Source organism: Tachyglossus aculeatus, chromosome 4 (genome assembly GCF_015852505.1).
Source record: "Tachyglossus aculeatus isolate mTacAcu1 chromosome 4, mTacAcu1.pri, whole genome shotgun sequence".
Classification (NCBI taxonomy): Eukaryota; Metazoa; Chordata; class Mammalia; order Monotremata; family Tachyglossidae; genus Tachyglossus; species Tachyglossus aculeatus.
In genome coordinates this window covers 124,602,952-124,628,000 of record NC_052069.1, presented here as the reverse complement: position 1 = coordinate 124,628,000, position 25,049 = coordinate 124,602,952, and the positions used below count along the sequence as shown (strand labels likewise).

Sequence of the window (25,049 nt, the reverse complement as noted above, 5' to 3'; positions counted from 1 at the left end):
GTCCAACCTGATTATCTTGACTCCATCCCAGCATTTAATGCAGTGTCTGGCACATAGTAAGCACTTAATACCATAAAAAAAAAAAAAACAGACACAGCAGCAAGAAAGTGAGCACCAGTAGTGGGGAGCAAGAGCAATCTTTGGTTTCTCTTCTGATGCCAAGTATCTCAAAGGGAGAGCGTGGAATAGGATTAACAGTCAAGCTGAGTCAGAGCACCCGTTTCCACTCCTAAGGGCTCAAAACCTGGCTCCTCATTATGACTCCAGCTCCTGTCCTCAAAGCATTAAGCTCAATGTAGGCAGGGAATTTGTCTGTTTATCGTTGTATTTACTTTCCCAAGTGCTTAGTCCAGTGCTCTGCACATAGTAAGCGCTCAATAAATGCAACTGAATGAATGGACTCCAAGTGAGTTGCTTTGGGCCTTGATGTCTGAAGATGATTGGCTGTGTTCTCCTTAACTAAGCCCATCTCAATTGTACCTTAAGCTGGTGAATGAGCCTGCCCAGCCACTTCCAAATTAGAAAACAGCAGTCCTACTAACTGGTTAGGAAACCCACTCCCCGGAGCCCTTTTTTTTGGAAGCGGGGGTGGGCGGAGAAGAAGAGAGGACATCCATCTTGGGACAGGCCACTTGTGAAAGTCCTTGGAGGCCTACCATTTTGAATTTCAACCTTTTCCCTTCATATCATAGTGGGAAGCAAGAGTAGCTCTGTTCTGCCTATGGAGGTGCATACTCCAGTGCAGGATTTCAGCCTCCACCAGGCATCAGGCTAAATTCTGCCCTCTTAGGTCTCGACAGCCTTGACGCTTGTCCCCAGGGCCAGAGGCCCTAACTCTCTCACTCCACAGGCTGCCATGGCCTCTTCTAAACTAGAAGAGGCCCAGGCAGTGGATTGGAGGGATTCTTCTTTCTTGTCATGACCGACAACTGGCACAAACAATGAACAATGTCAACAGTTTATTTAAAAAGTTTTCTGTTACTATTTCCCGTAGTCGATTGTCAATACATTTGACGATTGATCATACCAAGAGGCAGGCAGGTGGGAATGGGACTTGATGATCTGGCCTGAGATTGCCCAAGAGAACAGTGTTACATGCTACACACTTTACGGAGTCTCTCACCTATCCTATCTCCTATTCCCAGAATCACGCCTCACAGACAGGACAAGTTTGCCCGTTTCACCGAGCTCTCCATTAGGGAGACATTTTCTACAGCGTTTCAACTAAGGACAGGTATTGGCTCAGGGCACAGGGTGGGCAGACGTTTCTCCCGACTTCCATCACTCTCCCAGGTCTATCTCCTGCCACCTCTGGCTAAAAACACCACCCACTGTCTGTTAAAAAAAAAAGATTAAAAGGGCAGTGTAGTCATTAGAACATAAGGCTACCTTGATTAAGGAAAAATGAAGAACAAAACCTGGATCTAGGATGAGTGTGACTTCTTGCCCCGACCCCCTGGGTGAAGGGTGGGGAATCCTGGCCCAAGGCCCAGCAGCAGGAGTCAGTCTGGGATTGGCACTGGCCCAAATTGGAGGTGGGTGGCAGAGCCCCCTTGTTACGATGTGTATGTATGTGTGTATATGAGCGTATGCAGGGGCAGACAGGAAAGGTAAAGATATACTCTCCCCTGTACCCTATCACCCCTGCTTGTTTACTGCTTCCCACGGCAGCTGAGGCCCCACCCTATTGTCAGCAATCAATGGCAGTGTTCTGTGATGTCCACCACCACTGCCTTCTTCCAGCTGAAGAGGAAGTAGCCGGTTCCAGCCCCGGCTGCCACGGCAATGCACAGGTAGCCATTGTAGGTCATGAAGATGAGCATGAGGAAGTAGCTGATGACCACCTGGATGATATGCAGTATGGTCTGCAGGAGGTGAGGGAAGCTCAGCATCTGCTGCCTGGAGAACAACCAAGGATGACAATCAGGACCGGCCTGGTGTTCAAATAATAATAATAATAATACTGGCATTTATTAAGCACTTACTATGTGCAAAGCACTGTTCTAAGCGCTGGGGAGGTTACAAGGTGATCAGGTTGTCCCACGGGGGGCTCACAGTCTTAATTGCCAGTTTACAGATGAGGTAACGGAGGCTCAGAGAAGTTAAGTGACTTGCCCAAAGTCACACAGCTGACAATTGGCGGGGCCGGAATTTGAACCCGTGACCGCTGACTCCAAAGACCGGGCTCTTTCCACCGAGCCACGCTGCTTCAAATGGACACCGTGCAGCAGGCTTTGGTGAAAGTTCAGCTGGCTGGCCGCCCCCTCAACTTCCTGGCCTGGCTTGAGCCATACCACCTGACCTTTGCCCCTCCTTACCTATCCTACACTGACCCTTATAGGTCTCTTCCCCTTCCCCAGGCCAGGGGAATGGGACATGGGTAATTGAGGTCCAAGGCCAAGAGGAATGTGGGTTGGCTACCTATCTCTTGGAGCCCTGTGGTCTCTGTGGTCAGTCCAAAACCTGACCCCCACACCCCAAAGTTTGTTTTCCCCCCATCTTCTACCTGGATGAAGAATACAGGCCTTATCCCAATTAGACTATGAGTCCACGAGGGTCAGGGACTCTGTCTGACCCGATTATTTTGTATCCATCCCAGGGCTTAGTCATTCTACTGTCTTAGATTGAAAGGAAGCAAAATTCGTTGTTTAAGTAAAGTGACCTCAAGTCCCAGTGGCCTATGCCTATCATAGCCCTTCCACAGCCCGATTTATTTGGGCTGGGAAGAACTATCTTGCTGGTGGAAGTTCACGAGGCTGGTGGACCCTTGAGGGTCCAGTCCTACCTTTCACTCTCCTGCTCTGAATAGGAAAACTTACTATACTCTGCAGGTGACACCCATGGGAAGCACAGGTTTTGCTAATTGTAAGGGGCGGGCCATCAGCCTTCACATTTGTGAAAAGCGTTACCTTCTTTTCTCACTGACAGATGACTGGTCAGTGTCCCTGGGACGTGATCCAGCCCCAAACCTCCACAGATAAGCACTGCCAAGACCTAGATTGTGGCCGCTCTCAGCCGATCACCACCCCAGACTTTGATGGAGGACAGGACGGGTCCCTGGGTGTGCTGAGCCGGACCTTCCACTGAAAACCCCAGGAGGCTTACCCAACTGTTTTGTGTGTCTCCATGAGGATGGTCCCATTTGGCCCCGGCACAGGCATGGAATTGTAGCGGATGCTGACTTGGGACTTGCGGAGCAGGCTCTCACGGGCTATCTTCAGACCCTCGTAGAACATGGCTAGCAAGAACACGGCTATGAAAGCCCCGGCCATTTCTGATGGGAGAAGGAATGGGACAAAAATTGGTATCAGCCAAGGCAATGCGGTGTCCAAATCTGTATACAAGATTGGGCTGGCCCATTCAACCACACACAGCTCAGAAGCAAGGTTGTTACACCCTGTATCATTTAACTATCAATTATTCTTAAAGGTTTCATGTATTAAACCGGCATATTTAAAGCTTGATGTGAAAGGTTCTAGGGGAAGAGTTACAGAATGGTAGTTATGGTTACAAACATTAAATTCCCTGCATTTAGAAATTACTTTGGAGATGGGAGATACTGCTTTGATAAAACACCTTCTTCCTTCAACAAACCTGCCTCTGGATGAAAATATGGGGAGTCAATGGAGACTATCCACTGGTCAGACTATATGGTGGCCTTACATTACTCTGACACAATGAATGTACTTCCCAAGTGCTTAGTACAGTTCTCTGCACACAGTAAGCGCTCCATAAATGATTGAATGAATGAACGAGAGAAGACTGATGTTTGTGCGGTAAAGGGAGCTGAAGAGGAAGCCTTGACTAAAGGAAGGTCTGAGAATGGCTAACATTTTTTTCCGAAGGCAGCTTATTCAAATGTAGCAAAGTGGGAATAAACTATATTTTCAAGGGTCGGCAAACTTCTCTCATGTGTTATTTATTTAAATGGGGCTGTTAGAACCTCATTGAAACTGAACCAAGTCAGCCCCACCCAGATTCTCATTTCCAATACTAAGGAGGTGTGGAAGCAGTGTACCTTTGGAACCTTAATTGGCTTCTGCATGGACCTTAACTTGCCCAGACCATCCCAGTGCTTAGGAAGAGGATGACAGCAGGATTACTAGCTAAAGGCAGAATCTTGGCACAGGGGGCTGGGTAAGGCAGGGAAGTCAAAAAGTCTGGTGGTGACCAGCTGTCATTCTCTCTCATTTTCTCTTGGAGTTAGCCTATTTGACTTTCTAACATGCTCCTCTCCACCTGATGGGTTTTCGGTGAGCCTTGCTCCTTAACATGTAAAAGCACAGTTGAGGCGGAAGAGTGAACATAACCCAGACTAAAAATGACTCCGGTGCAGCAGACTTGGGTGAGAAAGGGCAGCTGGCAGGCCTCTTCTTCCTGCTCCTGGCCTGGCTTGAGACACCCTACTTGACCCCTGCCCTCAGAAATGACATCTTAACTTGATTAGAATCTGGCTTCAGCAGGTCATACCTTAATTTAACTACACCCCAGGGTAAGGAATGGGCAATAAAATCAACTTATTACAGTCTGTAATTATTTGACGATAATCGCTGTGGAAAAACAACACATGGACTTTTAATCCCTGGGACAGCTAGTGTTCTAGATGGTAACGTAGATAAATAGGGTTAGCTTAAATAAATAGGGTTAGCTTAAATAAGTAAATCAGATCTGGGGTAGATTTGAAGAGTACTTCTCTCACTTAAAAAAGCTCTGAGAGCCTTTTTGGGCAAGTACTATATCCTCATGTTTAGGTGGGAAAATGAGGGCAGAGTAAGGGAGGTTAGGTGGAGGGGCGGGTGAGAAAGGGAAGGGAGAAGACTGGCCCAGAGTTCAATAATGAGCCAACCTGAAGATGGAAGTAGAAGTCAGGTCTCTTGACTGCATTAAAGCAGGGTCTCCTCCTCCCTACCAACCATCTCGGAAACACATCCCCCCTTCCAATACCACTCACTGACTTACCTCCAGCAGTGTTGATCATAAGGCCAGAAAAGAGCAGCTCCACATCTCTAAAGCCAAAATAGAAGGTCATGGGCTGTCAAAACAAATAAAATTAATTGGAGTCAGAGCAAAAGAACTAAAGAAGAATCTCAGGTCAAGAATACACCGGTAGAACTTCTGACAGTTCTCATACTACTTGCTTATAGACCAAATTTCAACAAGGCAGTAGCCAATCTTAGTAACGCCCTGTCCCAGTCACCAGCCCTCAACTTTCCAGCCCCACAAACCAACCCCAGCAGAAGAAGATTGGCAGAAGCCAGCTTCTGGCCTCTTCCCAGAGCTAGAAATTGAGTTAGGTGAGAAAGGGGTGGGGCTGATGGTCCCATGTCTGGCCACTCTTTGACACTTCTTCCTGCACTGACTGTGGGAGCAGGGCAAGGAGAATCTATGTTGATTCCTTTGGGTCACTCACCATCATCATGTGTCCCCCACCTCCTGTCGTCGGCATGTGATGGGGAGGTGGTGTGGTGTGATTCATGTGATTCATGTGATCCATGTGATCCACGTGATCCATGTCGGGAGTGTGGTCAGTCTTGACGAAATCGCTGAACTTCAACAGCAGATTCCTTTAAGGGCAGGAAGGAAAGGTGTGAGGCCATAGTCTAAGCAAGAAAACACTTTTCCAAACCAGAGATATGTAGCATTTACGAGGCTATTCAATGGATTTCTTGAAAAATGCTATTAGAAGAAGTAATCGTCAGATGGAAGACCCCAGTAGAAAGAGACACAGGGAAAGGTTCAGGGTGAATAAGATCTCAAAATCATAGAAAATCAAAGGACTAGAACTTGAGAATTCAGAAGTCCTGTCCCTTTATTTTTAGTAGCATGTATCAAGCACGGCACTAGGCACTGGGGTAGATAGAAGTCAATCAGGCCAGACACAGTCCCTGAGCCACATGGGGTTCACAGTCTGAGTTTGGAGGACAGATACTGAATCCCCATACTGCAGTTAAGGAAACTGCGACAGAAGTTGTGACAAGCCCCAGGTCAAACAACGGGCAAGTGGTGGACCAGGATTAGAACCCAGGCTCCCAGGCCTATGCCTTATCCATCAGGCCATGCTGCTTCCCTTGCCTTCCAAACCTCCCCATTTTAATGGGCTCAAGCTCTGCCCAATAAACTCCAGTATGTGTTAAGACCTTTAAACCTCTTCCTCAAGGATTCAAAGCTCTTTCTGCTTCCCAAACGACTGCAGGCAGATCCAACGAGCCTTGTTCACCTGCTCAAGCTTGATCAGCTTCAATGACAGCTGGCTCAGGGCAACTTCTCCAATTGATTTTCTTAATTGGCAGCCCTGCATTTGATCAAAACAGATCTCTCTTCAGAAAAAGGACCATCCCTGCCCCAGGCGACCAGAGTACAAAGAACCTGAATGCCTGCCTCTATTTCCAGAATGCACCAGAGCCCAGAGCACAAAAAAGGACAAGTCTAACTGCATCCAATTGGATTATTCCAAATTAAATAAATCCAGGCAGCCACATTCTTGGCCCCACGGGGCTACAAAGAACGTGTCTGTTGCCTTGACATGGTGTTATCTGGCTTTTCATAGTAACTCTCCCGCAAATGAGGTTGAGAAAGCAGGCCGGAGACAAGTCTACAGCCAGGCCAGTGGAGTGAAGCTAAACCACTCAAGAGCCTCAGAGGCGGAGGAGAAGGTTCCCGAAGGAGTACAGCGATGTGTCATCCCTTCACCCCCGTGACAGTGCACGGAAGCTCAAAGTTGGTGGGAGCAGGATTCCTTCACTCATTCTGGAAGTCCCAATCTGGTGCACATTCCCGCGCTGTGGAGCGTGGAATTCTACAGCGGCAGTGGTCCAAGATGTCTGACTGGAGACTAAGGGATAAAGATCCAGATCTTTCCTCCAGCAGAACATCTAAGGCTCAACTGAGAATATGACTTTAAAGGCCAGTGTGGGCCTAGTCGAGAGAGCATAGACCTGGGCGTCAGAAGAACCTGGGTTCTAATGCCAGCTCTGCCACTTCTCTGCTGTGTGACCTTGGGCAAGTCACTTCACTGCTCCCTGCCTAAGTTCGATAAAATGGGGACTAAGACTATAAGCCTCATGTGGGACATGGACTGTGTCCAACCTGATTTCCATGTATCCACCCCAGCACTTACTACATGGTCTGGCACCCAGTAAGCACTTAACAAATGCCATAAAAACAAATAAAAATTACACGAGATGCTGCGTTATATAAAGACCCTTGAAAATTCAGCTTTATGACTAGTAACGGCCCATCCTCAAGATTCAGACCCAGGCCAATGACCTGAAATAAAGACTGAAACCACCAGCCTCTTTCATCTCTAGTTTCTGGGGAAGGAAGCACCTTCCTCAGTTTGTTGTTGTCGGCCTCAGGGTTGGGACCTATCTTCCTCAGGCACAGGTACAATTATTTCCCAGTCAGCCCCCTGCCCCTGCCCGCTTCGGAAACACAGCAGCCGAGGTGGTCCCCCCATCTGCAAAAGGCACTCAAGGCCAAATCACATGATGGATGATCACCTGGGAGGCCAGCTGGACCCAGGCAACCATCAAAAAGGATGATGATGATGAGGTTTCCGGGGGAAAAAACCCAGTCTGGGCTGCAAGGGGGAAGCACTAATGAATGAGGGGATGAATGAAATGGCACCTTGGAATTCTGACTGGATGGCCAACATCACACTGACTTTGTGGAGAAATGTCTCTGCAGGCTCAATTATTTTCACTCATGCCCTGTCCTCTCCTGAGTGCGGGGGTGCTGTGTGCTTAATACAATGCCTGGCACATAGTAGGTGCTTAACAAATACCATTTGGGGAGAAAAAAAGGCAGTTTTTTTTTCCACATGGCCCATAAGCTACAGTGCTCTGCACACAGTAAGTGCATAATAAATACGAGTGATTGATTGATTGATTGATCCCCTATCCCTGAGGATGAACTAGAAAAAGAGGTGAGGTCTCAAACATTAGATCAACACGTTCGAGGCATCATGGCTCAGTGGAAAGAGCATGGGCTTGGGAGTCAGGTCATGGGTTCAAATCCAGGCTCCACCAATTGTCAGCTGTGTGACTTTGGGCAAGTCACTTAACTTCTCCCTGCCTAAGTTCGATAAAATGGGGACTAAGACTGTAAGCCTCATGTGGGACATGGGACTATGTCCAACCCGATTTCCATGTATTGGCATTGGCACATAGTAAGCGCTTAACAATCAATCGCATTTATTGAGCGCTTACTGTGTGCAGAGCACTGTACTAAGCGCTTGGGAAGTACAAGTTGGCAACATATAGAGACAGTCCCTACCCAACAGTGGGCTCACAGTCTAAAAGGGGGAGACAGAGAACAAAACCAAACATACTAACAAAATAAAATAAATAGAATAGATATGTACAAGTAAAATAAATATGTACATATACATATATTTATGTATATATATATACAGCAAATGCCATCATTATTATTATTATTAGCCAGGTAGACAACTGACAGCTGCAAATGGGGGCAGGAGAACTACAATGGGGAAGGAGTGGCTGGAAGGGGCAAGGGGTGAGTTTACTAAAGGTGCCAAGTGATGAAAATATGGCCAGGCTAGGAGTTTTTTTCAGATCTGTCTGCAAATAGATTTCTCAGCCTTCATTTAACAGAGGTATTGAATTATATTTTTTTATACATGACATCTGCAAAGGACTGGGAAAAGGTATTACACTTTGGGTATTTGGCAATGTGTGACCTTGGGGAAGTCACTTAAACAGCATCAGGCATTGCATATAACAAACAGAACACAACAAAAGATCATCTTTGTGTGTGCCCAGTATCGAAGGGACTGTCGGTCCCAAAGCAACCACTTCAGCCATGTAGACCCACCATCCAGGTCACCTCCATGATCAGTGGCATAATTTTCCAATGTGAGGGACAAATGAAAATATATCCATATGGATATTACTAATAAAGAACCAAAGCTATAATCACCACTGGGTGTTGAGTTCAGCCCTCCCGGCCCTCATTTCCTCCTAGTCCCTCTTCCAAAGCAGTTATTCTGCAAGCCCAAAGTGATGAACTTTTTGAGACAGGCAGATCTGGTGTTTGGACATTTGCACGTGTAAATCTCAGGAAACCTTCCAGAACAAGCAACTGGAAGAACAAGGTGCCATCTTTGTCCAATACACTTCACATTCAAATGCACAAGGAACTTGGATGGGAGGCAGACACAAATCCTTTCTTTTGTCAACACACAATGGCTTTCCTGAAACTGAACCCTGTGCAAGGATCGCCCAGTGGCAGCTACATGGTGTACAAGGCTGGTATTTCAGGTACAATTTAAAATGCTCCTGCACTCCACTAAAATCTAAAGTTCCGGGTCCCAAATGTTTCAGAAAAGGAAATTTAAAAATATGCACTGGGGTTAGAAGGCAAAAGATACAGTGCTCCACAGTGAAGAGAGAAACATGCCACAGGAAGACACACACTCTGTCTCTCTCTCTCTCTCTCTCTGCCCCCGCCCACCTATTCTACTCAGAGATAAACAGGTAGATGGCTTTTAATTCCACTATTTTTATTCTCGCAAAATCCTAAGATCAGCTTCTTCCAGAGTAAAACTCCAAACTCTGAGGAGAGCTGACAAAGTCCACAGTCATGGCAACAGTGTTGGCTGGAGGGAATGTTTTTTATCTCCTGGTGATTGTGAGATTGCTGTTTCTCCTTTATTTCATTTCCTCTGAACAGCGGCTAATGCCACTCCACCTTTAACTACTTCTTCTCCAGAACAAATATGCTCCCAACTTGATTCAGGCTGCCTCTTTCTTGTTACTGGATTAAAGGATCTCAAAGGGGCAGAAACTTAAGGAGTCCAGGGCCACTTCTCAGCTCATGATGAAATAGGGACATTTCGCAGGCAGGACTTTTATCAACACTGTACTCACCGGTCGAGTATTACCAAAAGTTACGGATTTTCCTGCCGTGGGTCTTAGTTACACTGTGTAACCACGTCTGAGTAAACACAACATGTGCCTCCTCTTGCCTAAGAGGTGGTTACAGGGGTTACCGGTCTCTCTACTCTCCTTTCTCCTGGTCTTGCTCACACAGTCAATCCTGATCCTAACCGGGTGCTACTTCGAACCAGATACCCAGTCCCCAAAGCTAGTGTCCAGTCATCAATCGTATTTATTGAGCGCTTACTGTGTGCAGAGCACTGTACTAAGCGCTTGGGAAGTACAAGTTGGCAACATACAGAGACAGTCCCTACCCAACAGTGGGCTCACAGTCTAAAAGGGGATTTTCTCCCATGTTCACAAGTGTGCATGGGCTGGTTGGTGGGTGAGGATAGTCCTGCAAGTGAATGGGATGTGTTGAGAGAGTGGCAGGGGTGGGGATGGGGCGGAGAATGATAATCGCCCAGTAACCTCTCCTTCTTCTCACCATCTCTATCCCTACACCTCTACTACCCACCATCACAGTGTAATTTATGGCGGGCGCCTCCCCCTTCCCTGTTTGCCTGGTTAACTTCAAGCAGGAAGTCGGTGACACAGCCGCCGGGGCTCAGCTTTCAGTTTGAACCAAGGGACACTTTTCAGGACACCCCAGCACCTCCCAAGTCTTCACGGAGCACTTCCTGGGCGGTTTGTGGGACCACCAGTTCTGCAAACCCAACTGTCAGGGGTCAAGCTCTTGCCTCCAAGTCTCCAGTGGACACTTATGCTCTCTGAAGCTCAGATGTTTTATCATTAAATGCGAGGGCCAGCACTGCGGGCTTCTTTTGAGCTCGGTTCGGGAAAACCACCAGGCTCCTGGCACTTTCCAAAACTTGGGCCGGACTTTAACCTTTTGATTTTTTTTAAATGGCATTCGTTAAGGGCTTACAAAGTATCAAGCGTGGTTCTAAGCCCTGAGGAGGCTACAAATTCGGTTGAACAGTTCCTATTCCACATGGGGCTCGCAGTTTAAGAGGGAGAACAGGTAATGAACCTTCACTTTACAGTTGAGGAAAGTGAGGCACGGGGTAATTAAGAGAATTGCCCAATGGCACGCAGCAGGCAAGTGGCAGAACCGGCATTAGAACCCAGGTCCTCTGGCTCTCCAACCCATGCTCTTTCTATTAGGCCAAGCTGCTTCCCATGTTAAATAATATACCAATAATAATCACATGACCACCCCCTCCACTTCCCACCCAAAGCTCCCATCCTCCAGGAAAGTTCCCAGCCAAGGCTCAAAGAGGCCTCCTTTCTCCTTCCACCCACAACCTCTCACCAAGTCCTACACTTAGAAGCCATAATAATAATAGCAGACTAATAGCAGAGAAAATGTTCCAATCCTGGACCCCATAGCAGTGGGCCCTGGCTTTACCAGAAATCAAAGGAACTCAACCAAAAGAGATTTCAAAATATTGGGGTCCTTGCTCAACTGAACCCAGGACTTTAAATATAGGTCTCGGGCCTGTAGCCTATCATGACTACAAAACTAATGAAATACCGACCGAGGCCCAGTTACAAAGTCCCAGTCAGAGGGAGCTTGATGTCAATTACATGACAAATTTATTATGCACCAAGTAACTGCTTGTGGCCTTCCCTAACCTCAAGTCCCCAAACTTTGTCTCCCCACTCCTTCTGAGTGCAGCTGGAAGGCAGGGGGTGCTCCTGGCCTCTCTCCTGCTCTGGCTGTTTCTTCAGCAGGAACTGCCTTTTCTATTCTGTTTCTGTCTTTCTCCTGCTTCTAGAACCAAACACACCAGCAGCCTCAAGCATTTTCCTAACCTTATAAAGAAGCCAGGTTCCCAGCTTAAGGATTCAGATGAGGAAAGGCTGCCCAGAAATTGAAGATGATAACAATAATCATACACCACCAATCACAGGAAAGTATCTTCCTATGCGCACTGATTCCAAAGTCATAGCCTGTCCTGGTTTAAACCTGGTCCCTCAACCCTTACTACTGTTAACTGAACATTTTTCAGTGTTCTAGGCTCCGGGGCTCAATTCTGCATCTATTGACGTGTATGGAGAGCCAGGCTACAGGACATTGAGAAGATAACAAATCCTACTAATCTCAGGCCTGCAATTTTGCATTTCTCCAAATGTGAATATTACCTATACAAGTCACCCCTGTGGGTCCCCCTAATCATGCAGCAGTACGGAGTCAAATCCAACCCACAGGCATTGCCTATTGCTTCAGGTCTTAGTCAGTGTCACTGAGCCTATAGCCAAACTTTTTGCCAACCACTGGCCTGGATGGAGCTGTGACCTGGCCACCACATCAAGCTCCTCCTTTCCTAGATGGACTCACCTTGACTAGCCGAGGGGATGTGTAATTTCTGGACCAGAAGTTTTAAAAGCCTTTTTACTGGAGACAAGAATAATTCCAGGCCTCACTTGAGATTAGGGAGTTATGGGACCAACACACAGACACACACTAACGGGCAGGTGCGTCCTCAATCCTTCCCATACAGAAACTATTCCTTCATTCACAGCCATTTCCAGAGAAACCTAGCAGCAAACTGGGGTAGAAGAAATGGGAAGAAGGGCTTAGGGTTTTTTTGTAGCTGCAGTGGCTTGAACTTTTGCAGTAACTGGGGGAAAAGGAAGGAAGGGGTGGAGGAGGTTATTTGTGGCTCAGCCCTCTTCCCTGCCAAGTGCTCCTGAGTACCAAAAAGCCACCAGGACTCTTCAGAGTAACCAAGGATACAATCTTTCCCATGCTAGTGCCTTCCTTAAATTCCTGAGGAGAAGCAGCATGGCATACTGGATAGAACAGGGGGCTGGGAGTCAGAAGGCTGTGGGTTCCAGTTCTGGCTCCGCCACTTGTCTAGTGTGTGACCCTGAGCAAGTCACTTCACTTCTCTGGGCCTCAGTTCCCTCATCTGTAAAATGTGGATTAAGACTGTGAGCCCCACGTGGTGTGAAAGGGTCTGTCCAACTCGATTTGCTTGTATCCACCCCAATGCATAGTACAGTGCCTGGCACATAGTAAGTACTTACTACCATAATTATTATTATCCATCCATATCCTTATCCATATATACACAAACGCTATATATATTAAGACATATATATGTCTTACTCCCTGCCCCAAATTTTCCAGAGCTCCCTCTTAGGCCTCAGGCCTAAATCAGTTTTAGCTGCGATTCCTGGGTTAGTTCAAACTCCATCCCAGCTTGAGTTTTCCTGTTACAGTACTGCACAATGCTGAATAAGGAATTGGACAGGGGAGGGGCTAGGGAGATTACACTGTACATGGAGGAGTGGAGAAAGAAATCTGGTGGGATCTTTGATCTTTTCAGACAAAAACATGAAATCAAGAGCTTCAGACAGCTCCCCTGGAGACTTCCTACCCTCTCCACACTATTCCCGGGTGGGGAGAGGGGAAGAAAGTTTTCATTCCTGAATAAGATGATTAGGATCATGTTCTGCAGAGACATAAACACGGCAGAAATAAGTCCAGAAGCCCCTCCTCCTCTCTCAGAGTTTGAGCTTTAGCCATTTACTTCTGCTAAAACTTTTGGCAAGATAGAGGACAAGACTCTCCGAGGGTAATGCTACCACAAACTGGATGGGAAGATTTTTACTTAGGTACAGTCCTTGGTGACAAGAAAATAAAAGGGGTGTAAGGCTTTAATGCAAAGCAATCAAACAGGGTTAACAAGAAAGGGAGGAAAAATTCAGTGATAAAGAGGACAAAATAGATTTACAGGTGAAAACTGGAGTGATGGATCCAGTGGAGATTATAAAATAGCAGGCATTTGTTACCAAGGGTAGGGGGTCAGTGGTGGGAGGGGTCTAGACAGCTTAGGAAACAAGGGTCCAGGAAAAAGGCAACGGACAAACTGAGATGGTCATTTACTTTTAATTCCTCCAGAAATTCTTCAAGTTCAGCCATTCAGGTAATACTCTAGGGGCCCTTGGCTTTTGGCTTTATCTTCTTTGGGCTACCTGCCTGCTTTTTGTTCATTCAGTCGTATTTACTGAGCACTTACTGTGAGAAGCACCATGCTAAGCGCTTGGAAAAGTACAATACAACAATAGAGACACATTCCCTGCCCACGACGAGCATCTCACCTCTTGTTAGCGACTCCAGAGGAGGGTGGTGGGGAAATGGCAGCTCTACTAAAAGGATAGGCAGTTTAGTGAGACCCTGAAGAACTTAGTACAGTGTCCCACACCCAGCAAGCGCTCCATAAATACCACTGACGGCAATGGCTAAAGGAATTTTGGGTCCCTGCCTACCACTGCCACAGATACGAATGAACTTCCCCCTCAACTCAAACTCTCAGGAAAATTAAAAAAAAAAGAAATGAATAATAATAGTCTACCCAGCATTTAATACAGAGAAGAAGGCCAAGTGGGAGCTTGTAATAGAACACCAAAATGCAAAGACTGACTGCTGAATTTCACATAAAACCAACTAATAGCTTCGGTCAGTCCTCTTCAAAAGGGATGCTTTTCCCAGAAGGGGCTGACTTGCCAGACATCAGAAGTTATACAGGGCAAAACTACTTCAAACAATTACATTTAAAATGTAATTTCAGGAGCCTTCGTTTACGAGGCTGATGAAAATGATCTCAATAAACGAGCAATGCAACCTGGCTTTAGAAGTCCTTGGGAGAGTAAGACAGAGACAACTTAATTCTGATAGAGCATAAGTAATTATGGAGCTGAGGGCTAAGATGACAAGGGAACCAAGAACCTTTACTTCAAGCTGCGGATTGGGGGACAGCAAAAGCGGTATACGATTTGGGAGGGCATTTGTGCTAAAGATCGTTTGGGTTAGAAGGAAAAAAAAAACTAGCTGAAGCTTGGTCCTAATCAGATTAAGATAAAGAACACACTTTGTCCCCAGATCTCAGTTCAAGGTGACTGTGATTTTCTAGGAAGTTCCGCCTTATTCTCCCCTCCCCTCCTATTTTATAGCTCTGATTGGGGGAAAAAAAGCACTTACTAAGTGCTGGGATAGATCCAAGACAACTGGGTTGGACAGCCCCAGTCCCATATGGAGCTCAGTCTAGTTGGGAAGGAGATCTGGTATTTAATCCCCACTGCACATATGGAAGCAGGGGCACAGTGACTTTCCCAAGGTCACACAGTAGCAGACAGAGTGGAGGAGCCGGAATTAGAACACAAGTCCCCCAATTCCCAGGCCCACGCCCTTTTCTGTACAATCAGAACCTAAACTAACAAGAGTTAATTACACGAGGTTGAAAAAGCTCAGTCCATTCAGTGACTATTAAGGGCCTGTTTTATCCCCTTTTCAGGTCTCTGCTGGCCTCATATACTTGGGGTACCAGTATCAGTCAGCATCAATGGTATGTACCAAGTGCTTACCTGGGGGACAGACTCTGATTTGGACACTTGGGGAACAGCCAAAGGAAATAAAAAAGATGTGACCCTGTCCTTGAGGGAGAAGCAAGATGAAGAGGGAGAGGGAAAGGGATGGGAGTGGGAGACAGGCTTTGCTGTGGTGGGGTGGGGAGAGAGTGGGTGTGTGGGTGGGTGTGATTGCGTGTTGGGCAAGGGGAGGGAGTAGAAACAAAATAGCGACATCCACTCACCGTTGCTGCCTGCTACCTCCCTCACTACTTCCCCAGCCCTGGTGTTGCCGAATCCTGCCATCACTGGAAGGCAATACCAAAGAGTGCACTGCAGCATTCTGGTTTCCTCCCTAGGATTTCAGGTCTGGTTGAGCTCAGCCTCCCCATCAGACTGTCCTCTTCTCCCTCCAGGGGGAAGGAACTCATAATTGTCCAGGGTGAGGATGAGCCAGACTGGTCCACAGCGTCCTGTCCAAAGGTGAGAGGAAGAAACAACCATCCATCACGGGCACGAGCAAGGCAGACCAAGCAGATCGACGAGGCCACTGTTTGCTCGGCGCCCAGTCTGGATTCAGCAGTGGTTGGTACAACTCTAATGATTTCAAGTCATAAGATGGCTGACTCCTGCAGTAACAGGCCCCACTTTAATTCTAGGCACAACCACAGCTTTGGCTGATGGCCGTGACACAGAAAACGGGACCTGTGGCCAGTGAGGGCTTTTCCAGTTTAGGGGGGTGGAGAAAGAGGGGATGGTGGCTGATCGGCTATGCTCCTGGTCCGAGGAGGGAAGACTCTCGGGCCGGTGCACGGCTCACGTTCCCGGCAGGCAGCAGGGAGGGGAGGCGACGCTGGGCTCTGCAAACAAGTCAAGCCCTGGATTCCACTGGTAGTCACAAATTCTGTGAATTCTCTGTACTTCACAGGAAAATGAGCTGTTCTGTTTCCTAACTTCTGAAGTTTAAAAGAAGAGAATCTTTATTCAGGAAGGGCCAGGCCCTGAAAAGCCTAACTCATGAAAGGAATTCAGGAAACCCTAAGCAGGAGCCTCAGCTGGGGAAAATGTGACTTTTTCTGGCACATCAGAGAAGGAAAGGCTGTCTGAGTGCCAACGGCAGAGAATGTGAATTCCATGAGGGCAGGGATCATCTCTACCAACTCGACTGTACTCTTCCAAGCTGTGTTTTGCACACAGTAAGTGCTCAGTAAATGCCATTGATTGATTGGTTGGTTGACTGAGTAGTTTATGACTGCCCAGAGGTCCTGGCAATCAGATTTTCTGTGAGGAGCTGCTTGGCCTACAGGAAAGAACCTAGTCGTGGGAGCCAGAGAATATGGGTTCTAATCCCAGCTCTGCCGCTTGCCTTCTGTGGGACCTTGGGCAAATCACTTCATTTCTTTATGCCTCAGTTCCCTCACCTGTAAAATAGAGATTAAGACTGTGAGCCTTGTGCGGGACGGGAACTGCGTCCAACCTAACTACCTGGTAACTATTCCAGTGCTTAGAACAGTGCCTGGCACATAATAAGTGCTTAACAAATACTATAAAAACAAAACGAAAAATAAATGCCCAGCTAATTTTGGGAGAGGTTGTTAGAAGCATCAAAGTTTTTCCGAGTCTGAATAGAGAAACCCTACCACCCCTACCCCACCCTCACCTACAATGGAAAACAGGAAGGAACCATCTTAAAACACAGAGCAGAGAGGGATTTTGTGGAGATGTCTGTTTGCAATCTGGGGCTTCCAAAGCTGTACCCCTGCCCTGATACCTGCATCGATTAAAAATGGCACCACACGCCCAGGTGCAACCCTCTCGCTGCTCACAACCTCTGGGAGCCATTCATATGTGGAGCCTTGGCTCCACTATTGGGATTCAGGCCTGTATATGGCCTATGGCTCTGCGTTTGGGTAACTCTGCTCTAGGCTAGTCCTTCAAATGCCCAACACCTTCCTCCTCAACTCAGGATATACTTTCACATGTATAATCCAACCCCTTGCAACACCTCTGTGAGAAACGTAAAGGCCAGATGTCCTTCCCCCCATTTTTTTAAAAAAAGGCACAAAGCAGATAGTTGACTTGCCCAAGACCCCACAGCCTGGGTCTCCTAACTCCTCACAGAGTACTCCAAGTACTAGATCACCTACCCTGACTAGCTTCTCCCAAACCTCAGCAGGGCAGAGGGCTTATCCTGCCAAACAGACGGTCAATAGGTTGATGGGTAGCAAAGGGACAGAGAAAGAGGGGCAAAGTCTCCGGCTCCAGAAGCATCCAAGCGTCCCAAGATGTCCTCTCTCATTCCCTTTTCTAGCTCCTCTCCCTTGATGGCTCAATCATGGCCGGGCTGGGGAGGGATGAGTGAGCCTTCCTCATCTCCCCTCACTCCTTATCTTCTTCCCTGTCAGACACACCCTGTCTGCCCACAAGGTGCCTGGCTGTTGCCTTTAGTCTCCAGTATACAGGGGACCAATGCCAGCAACCAGGATTGAACAAGTTTAATAGGTATTTACATGGTTCCCAAACCGCCACAGGTACCATTTCCTCTTTCCGACTGGCATCACTTAGGATTCACGTAAATCCATCACTGCTGCCCAGAAATGCAGGAGGACCAAGTAGTGGTCAAGTAAAGTAGAGAAGATGTGTCATGGGAATGTGGGTGCTTAATAGACGCTATAATGATGTCTGATAATGGCATTAATAACCAGCACCTCAAGCTGAACTGGTATTTGTACTTCAAGTGCCTCCACACTTGGACATGTGGTATTTCTCAACTCGTCTTTAGGCTCCATTCCCCACCCTAATTTCTATCTCCCAGGAGAAACTCTTCTCCCCAACTTTTGGCCCTCCCTTTCAAAGGCCTGGTTGCACTCTCAACTCCCTGTACTCTACTCAGACAAGGGCAGGTCTTCAACTTCTGCAAAAGATTCACAGTGAGGAAAGTCACCCAGTTATGTTTTGTGTGTGAGTATGTATGTTGGGGGGTGGAGGGCTTAGTAGCATCAAACCCCCACCAAAATTTTCCAGTGTCTGAATAGTGAAACTCTACCACCAACAAAGGAAGAAAGGAACCACCTCATAAAGGGAACAGACATGACAGCAAATAAGGAATTCTGAAGGAACAATGTAAGAAATGGTAATTGCTGGCAAGACGGTAACCGCTGCCTTGCTATGGCATATGCCTTCTCCATGCCACATGGAAAATCGGGAACAAAGTTCTAACATGAAGAACTATGTGCGCCCCAAGCCATTTTGAAGAGCAAACCTGACCAGGGATAGGAAGAATGAGTCAACTGGCAGGAACAAAAACAGCACCCAAAGAGTTGCCATAGGGCAGTAGCACCCCCTCTGCCAGAAAGCCAAAAGCAACCCTATAAAGAAGAGGCTCCCCTCTCCCTCTAGACTGAGGCCCTTCTCCTCCGGCACCATCATTACATCTCCCTGTCTGAAGTTATGGGTAATAAACAACCATTTCGCAAGGTGAGTCTGATAGAAGGCTCTCATTTATGGGTTTGGAACCCAAACTGACAGTGAGCATTCACAGACAAGAAAGAACAGCAACTTCTCTTGATCCTGTGGGCATGTCCTCAAGCAGTACCTTCAGGAAATTATAAAAGCTACAACAAAGGGAGATCCTCCCAACACAAAGTCGCCATTTGGCATGGCAGGGCAGGATTACATGCTGAAGTTCTTAATGGCTTCTGACTGTCCCTGGTGCTGACACATTTCCTCAGAGCTTCTGGCACTAACCCCAACCGGACCTGGTGCCCCTCGGATGCTCTCTACTGATGACAAGACACTACCGGGGCACAGTCTAAGGCACCACCAATTCTCCATCCTCTCCCCTGGGATAATTTTTTCCCAATTCCCTCCCATGACAAACCCTAAACCATTTTCCTCATTCCTGATTACACAAGAGTCAGAGAAACTAATTTCTATGGATTGTGGACAGACTAAGCTTGTTGGGCAGGGCACATGCAGCATGGCCTAGTGGACAGAGCATGCGCCTGGGAGTCAGAAGGTCATGGGTTCTAATCCTAGCTCTGCCACTTTGCTGCGTGACTTTGCGTAAGTCACTTAACTTCTCTGTGCCTCAGTTCCCTCATCTGTCAAATGGGGATTAAGAGTATGAGCCCCAACTAGGACAGGAACTGTATCCGAACTGATTAACTTGTACCTACCCCAGTGCTTAGAACAACGTGTGGTACATAGTAAGCACCATAGTTATTATTACCGTCTCTGTTGTATGGCACTCTTCCAAGAGCTCAGTACAGTGCTCTGCAAAGAGCAAGCGTTCAGTAAATACAACTGACAAAGGGAGCCAATCAGACCAAGTCCTTCAACAGTATCTACAGGTTCTTTTCAACTTCCAGCTGAGTGACTATGGAGACCTTCCCCCATGCTAGTATGTGTCTACAGCTAATTCTATAACGTGTGTTTTCATTTTGCATTTCGGGTGGAATGCTGTTTGGGAATTAGAGGTTCTTCCCATGACGCACACTGAGCTGGAAGAACACAATGGTGATGTCCAAAAGGAAACAATTAAGGCGCACATTCCCTATCATGAGTTTTCCTGATTGTGGAGCTCATCAGGAATGTCACCAGCGCACTATAGAAAAACTTAGTGTAACAACTACCCTGCAGCCAGACAGCCGATACCCACTTTCATCACTAACTTCTCGGTGAAATTCCCGAAAGAGCTCATCCTCCAGTTTGAACAAAGACAAGATGAACCAAAGAATGTGGGATGACAGGCACCATACCAAACCGGCTTTGCAAGGAGAGACGGTTTAAGACGACAACAGAGCACTTGGGACTCCTCATCTCATGACATTAGTCCACCCGCCAGGACCCTTCATCATTAAGGGCTAAATTAGCGCGACCTCTTTCCACTTATGCTTCCTCTGAACCCACCTACATTCAACGAGTCCATTTCTCAGTTGCTCTGGTCCACTGCTGCTTCCCCATTAATATCAGGGGTGAGAGGAATGGAAAGTGCTACCTGCCAGATCCTGATTGGTTTGTGACGTCCCCCCACGATAACTAGGGAACCTAATAAGACCAAGATGGGGTACAGCCCCAAGGGATGCCACTGCCTGGGTACTGCTCATGTGCCAATTCCGAAACAGGCCTTCCTCTGGGGCCTCGCCCCGACCCCCACGAAACCTTCGGGTCCAAAGGAAGCACCTTAAAGAAGCACCTAATAGATAAGATCCTGGAGTTCTGGGAAGGGGCAGAGCTGAAAACACCGCTGGGGCCTTCTCTAATTTGCAAGAGCAGTTGGCAGGGGTCCAAGGGCCTTGCCTGGTTGTGAAACATTCTAGAGCAGAAGCCCATAATTTTTAATTTAGAGACGGCATCTATTGGGACTACAGGTCTTAGCGTGCATCTTCAAGTGGGTGGTCTCTCTGGGCAGGCCGCATGCTGGGACCTAAAGTTTCCAAGACCTAATCCTTGGCACAGAGGTCATAAGAACTTGTGGCATCGGCCACCTGTGAGGGGAGCTCGAGCCGGTGACATGTAGGCTACTTGTGGCTACTGTGAGCTCGTTATGGGCAGGAAACGTGTCCCCAGTTCTACTGAATGGTCCCAAGCGTTTAGTTTGGAGCTCTGGGCATAAGTCCTTAATAAATACCATTGGTTGATAAATACTTAAATCATACCCAATAGCAAAATTTCTATTTTGAATGCATGTGAATCAGAAAAACAAACCAGATAATTTCCTTTCAATCTTTAATTTTTTACTTATATTCCCCCCACTTTTTTAATGGTGTTTGTTAAGCACTTAACTATGCAACAGGCACTATTCTAAGCCTGGGGTAGATAACAAGGTAATCAGGTTAGACTCAAACCATGTCCCACACGGGGCTCCCAGTCTTAATCCCCATTTTACAGATGACGTAACAGGCACAGAATAAGTGACTTGCCCAAGGTCACACAGCAGACAAAAGTGGCAGAGCCAGTATTAGAACCCAGATCCTTCAAAAATAGAAACCAAAAAACAAACCAAAACAGAGAATTTCCTTTCAATTCCTCATTCACAATTGATGTTAATCATTCACTTATTCAATTACTATTTACACCCACGGCCCATAGGGTTGAAATGAACAAAATATGATGAATCAATTTTTTAGAGCTGTTCAGTTCTGATCTTACATTATTAGAGAGCATGCCTTGTATGCTCTGGCACTGGCAGGTTCTACTTCTCCCAAACGTTACTAGAAGCAGAAAGGCTAGAGGAGGAAGGCAGCAGGCTCACCATATTTTAAATGCTGTTTCTAAATCTTTTAGGCCTGAAAAAATCCACACTCATCACCAGCCTCAGTAACACAAACTCGCCTTCTGCCTTCCATTCTTCAGGTGGAAGTGGAAAGAGCGCTTCTCCATTTGCAATGTGAACTAGTGAAAAGAGAAAGGTTTTGGAGTCGGGAAACCTGTGTTCTTGTTAGTTCCCAATCTGCTCCTGGGCTGCTGAGTGACCTCAGGCAAACTGACAACTTCTCTGTACCTCGTTCATGGTCTATAAAATAGGGATAATGATACCTACCTCTACCTACCTCACCGAAATGTTGTGAGGATAAAAACGAGATAATTGTTGTGAAAGCATTTCGGAAAAATAAAAGCACTATACAAATTCAAGCTGTCATTATAATTACTTATTACCACCTATGAATAAAGGAAAGCTGTTTGGGAGGGGGGTTTGCGGGGGCCCAGAGCTGGCAGAAAAAGGGAAAAGAGGGACTGAGGTGAATGCTAATGGATGAGCTGGAGTCCACTGGTGGCGGAAGAGGCAGAAATGGCCTGTGGACTAACTTTTTTTGCAAATGGTATTTGTTAAATGCTTATTATGCGCTAGGCATTGTACTAAGCACTGGGGTAGATACAAGTTAATCAGGTTGAACACAGTCCATGTCCCATATGGGGCTCAGTCTTAATCCCCATTTCACAAATGGCAAAGGCAAAGAGGCACGGAAGTGAAGTGACTTGCCAAAGGACACAGAGCAGGCAAGTGGCAGAGCCAGGTCCGTCTGACCGCCAGGCTCATGCTCTATCCACCAGACCACGCTGTTTCCCTCTAGCATTTTCCCCTGAGTCCCACATGGGGCTCATGGTTTTAATCTCCATTTTACAGAGGTAACTAAGGCAGAGTTTAGTCAAGTAACTTGTCCAAGGTCACACGGCAGATAAGTGGTGGAGTCGGGATTAGAATCAATCAATGCTCTCTATTGAGCACTTACCATGTGCACAATACTGTACTAAGCACTTGGGAGAGTACAATATAACAGAATTAGCAGACATGTTACCTGGCCCCAGGTCCTTCGGCCTCCTAGGCCGTGCTCTATCCACTAAGCCATACTGTTTCCCTCTAGCATATTCATTCATTCATTCAATTGTATTTATTGAGCGCTTACTGTGTGCAGAGCACTGTACTAAGCGCTTGGGAAGTGCAAGTTGGCAACATATAGAGACGGTCCCTACCCAACAGCGGGCTCACAGTCTAGAAGGAGGAGACGACAACAAGACAAAACATATTAACAAAATAAAATAAATAGAATAAATATATACAAGTAAAATAAATACAGTAATAAATATGTACAAATATATATATATATATATACAGGTGCTGTGGGGAGGGGAAGGAGGTCAGGTGGGGGGGGAGGGGAAGGAGGGGGCTCAGTCTGGGAAGGCCTCCTGGAGGAGGTGAGCTCTCAGTAGGGCTTTGAAGGGAGGAAGAGAGCTAGCTTGGCGGATGTGCGGAGAGAGGGCATTCCAGGCCCAGGGTCGACGGCGGGACAGGTGAGAACGAGGCACAGCAGAGGAGCGGAGGGTGTGGGCTGGGCTGTAGAAGGAAAGAAGGGAGGTGAGGTAGGAGGGGGTGAGGTGATGGAGAGCCTTGAAGCCGAGAGTGAGGAGTTTTAACCTGATGTGTAGGTTGACTAGTAGCTACTGGAGATTTTTGAGGAGGGGAGTGACATGCCCAGAGCATTTCTGCACAAAGATGATCTGGGCAGCGGCATGAAGTATAGATTGAAGTGGGGAGAGACAGGAGGATGGGAGATCAAAGAAGAGGCTGATGCAGTAATCCAGTCTGGACAGGATGAGATTGAACGAGCAGGGTAGTGGTTTGGATGGAGAGGAAAGGGCGGATCTTGGCAATGTTGCAGAGGTGAGACCGGCAGGTTTTGGTGACGGATTGGATGTGGGGGGTGAACGAGAGAGCGGAGTCGAGGATGACACCAAGGTTGCAGGCTTGTGAGATGGGAAGGATGGTAGTGGCGTCAACAGTGATGGGAAAGTCAGGGAGAGGGCAGGGTTTGGGAGGGAAGATAAGGAGTTCAGTCTTGGACACATTGAGTTTTAGATGACGGGCAGACATCCAGATGGAGATGTCTTGAAGGCAGGAGGAAACATGAGCCTGAAGGGAGGGAGAGAGAGCAGGGGCAGAGATGTAGATTTGGGTGTCATCAGCATAGAGATGATAGTTGAAGCCATGGTACTGAATGAGTTCACCATGAGCTCTTAGTCTGAAATGAATCACTTGAAGAGGCTACCAGATGGGCTTTGGAGTCAGAGTCATGGGTTCAAATCCTGGCTCCGCCAATTGTCACCTGTGTGACTTTGGGCAAGTCACTTAACTTCTCTGTGCCCCAGTTACCTATCTGTAAAATGGAAATTAAGACTGTGAGCCCCACATGGGACAAACTGATCACCTTGTACCCTCCCCAGCGCTTAGAACAGTGCTTTGCACATAGTAAGCGCTTAACAAATACCATCATTATTATTTCCTTTCATTCATTCATTCAATCGTATTTATTGAGCACTTACTGTGTGCAGAGCACTGTACTAAGCGCTTGGGAAGTACAAGCTGGCAACAATAAGCAATCAATCAGAAATTCCTTAATAAGCAATCAATCAGAAAAACCTCAAACTATACTTTTATGCCCACAAAAGGCATACAAACCATTCTAAGGAATTAGAAACAGATAATTAAAGAGCTTTACTCTGGTTTAGAGAGGAATACTCTGCTCATTCTAAAGGGGACAGCAGAGACCAATTTCTAGGCCGTCGTTCCACGATCCAATTCTCAAGTTTCTCCTTTGAATAGATCTGCCAGGTCCTCACCCTCCTCAACCTACCCACAGGCAGAGAGAACATCCTGGGGGAAAAGCAATGGACGGGCACACCGGATGAACCCTTTCCATCAGAGACTGGAGTAGCACAGATTCCACGATCCAGCCGTGTGCGAGGGTGAACAGTTAAAATGCCAGCTGACCCTTCTAAAATCTTCAAACTCACAGCAGACAGAAAATAAAATGAATAACGATTAATGGTATGTCAAGTGCTTACTTATGAGCCAAGCACTTTACTAAGCACTGGGGTTGATCCAAGATAATCAGGTCCCACGGGGGACTTAGTACAGGTAGAAGGGAGTAGAATTGACTTCCCTTTTTACAGATGAGGAAACAGGCACAAAAGTGAAGGCACTTACCCAAGGCCACACAGCAGACAAGTGGCAGAGCCAGGATGAGAACCCAGATCCTCTGGCTCCCAGGCCTGTGCTCTTTCCACTAGGCCTACCCCTCCATTCCCGACCTCTCCTTTGCTATCTAATCCCACACTGCCTCTTGCTTCCCAGACACGTTCACATAAATGCCCTGTCGACATCTCAAACTCAATAGGCCCAAGACCTAACTTCTCTTCTTCCCATCCCCACTGACCTGACCATCTTCCCCGAGATGGATCCCCCTCAACTCCCTCATAGCTATCTACCCCAGTGTTGAACACATAGTAAGC

At 47.1% G+C, this 25,049-nt stretch overlaps 1 protein-coding gene across 2 annotated transcripts in view; it reads right to left on the bottom strand.

Moving 5' to 3' along the window:
* Positions 1-942: 942 nt before the first annotated feature.
* SLC31A1 (solute carrier family 31 member 1) overlaps positions 943-25,049 on the bottom strand; it is a 37,934-nt gene continuing 13,827 nt past the window's right edge. For both annotated transcript variants that reach the window (XM_038744746.1, XM_038744745.1), the window contains exons 2-5: positions 5,411-5,564; positions 4,960-5,032; positions 3,106-3,274; positions 943-1,899 (exon numbers count right to left, since the gene is read on the bottom strand). In XM_038744746.1, coding sequence (XP_038600674.1) covers positions 1,698-1,899; positions 3,106-3,274; positions 4,960-5,032; positions 5,411-5,512 — 546 coding nt within the window. In that variant the 5' untranslated portion in view covers positions 5,513-5,564 and the 3' untranslated portion in view covers positions 943-1,697. The remainder of the gene's footprint in view (positions 1,900-3,105; positions 3,275-4,959; positions 5,033-5,410; positions 5,565-25,049) is intronic.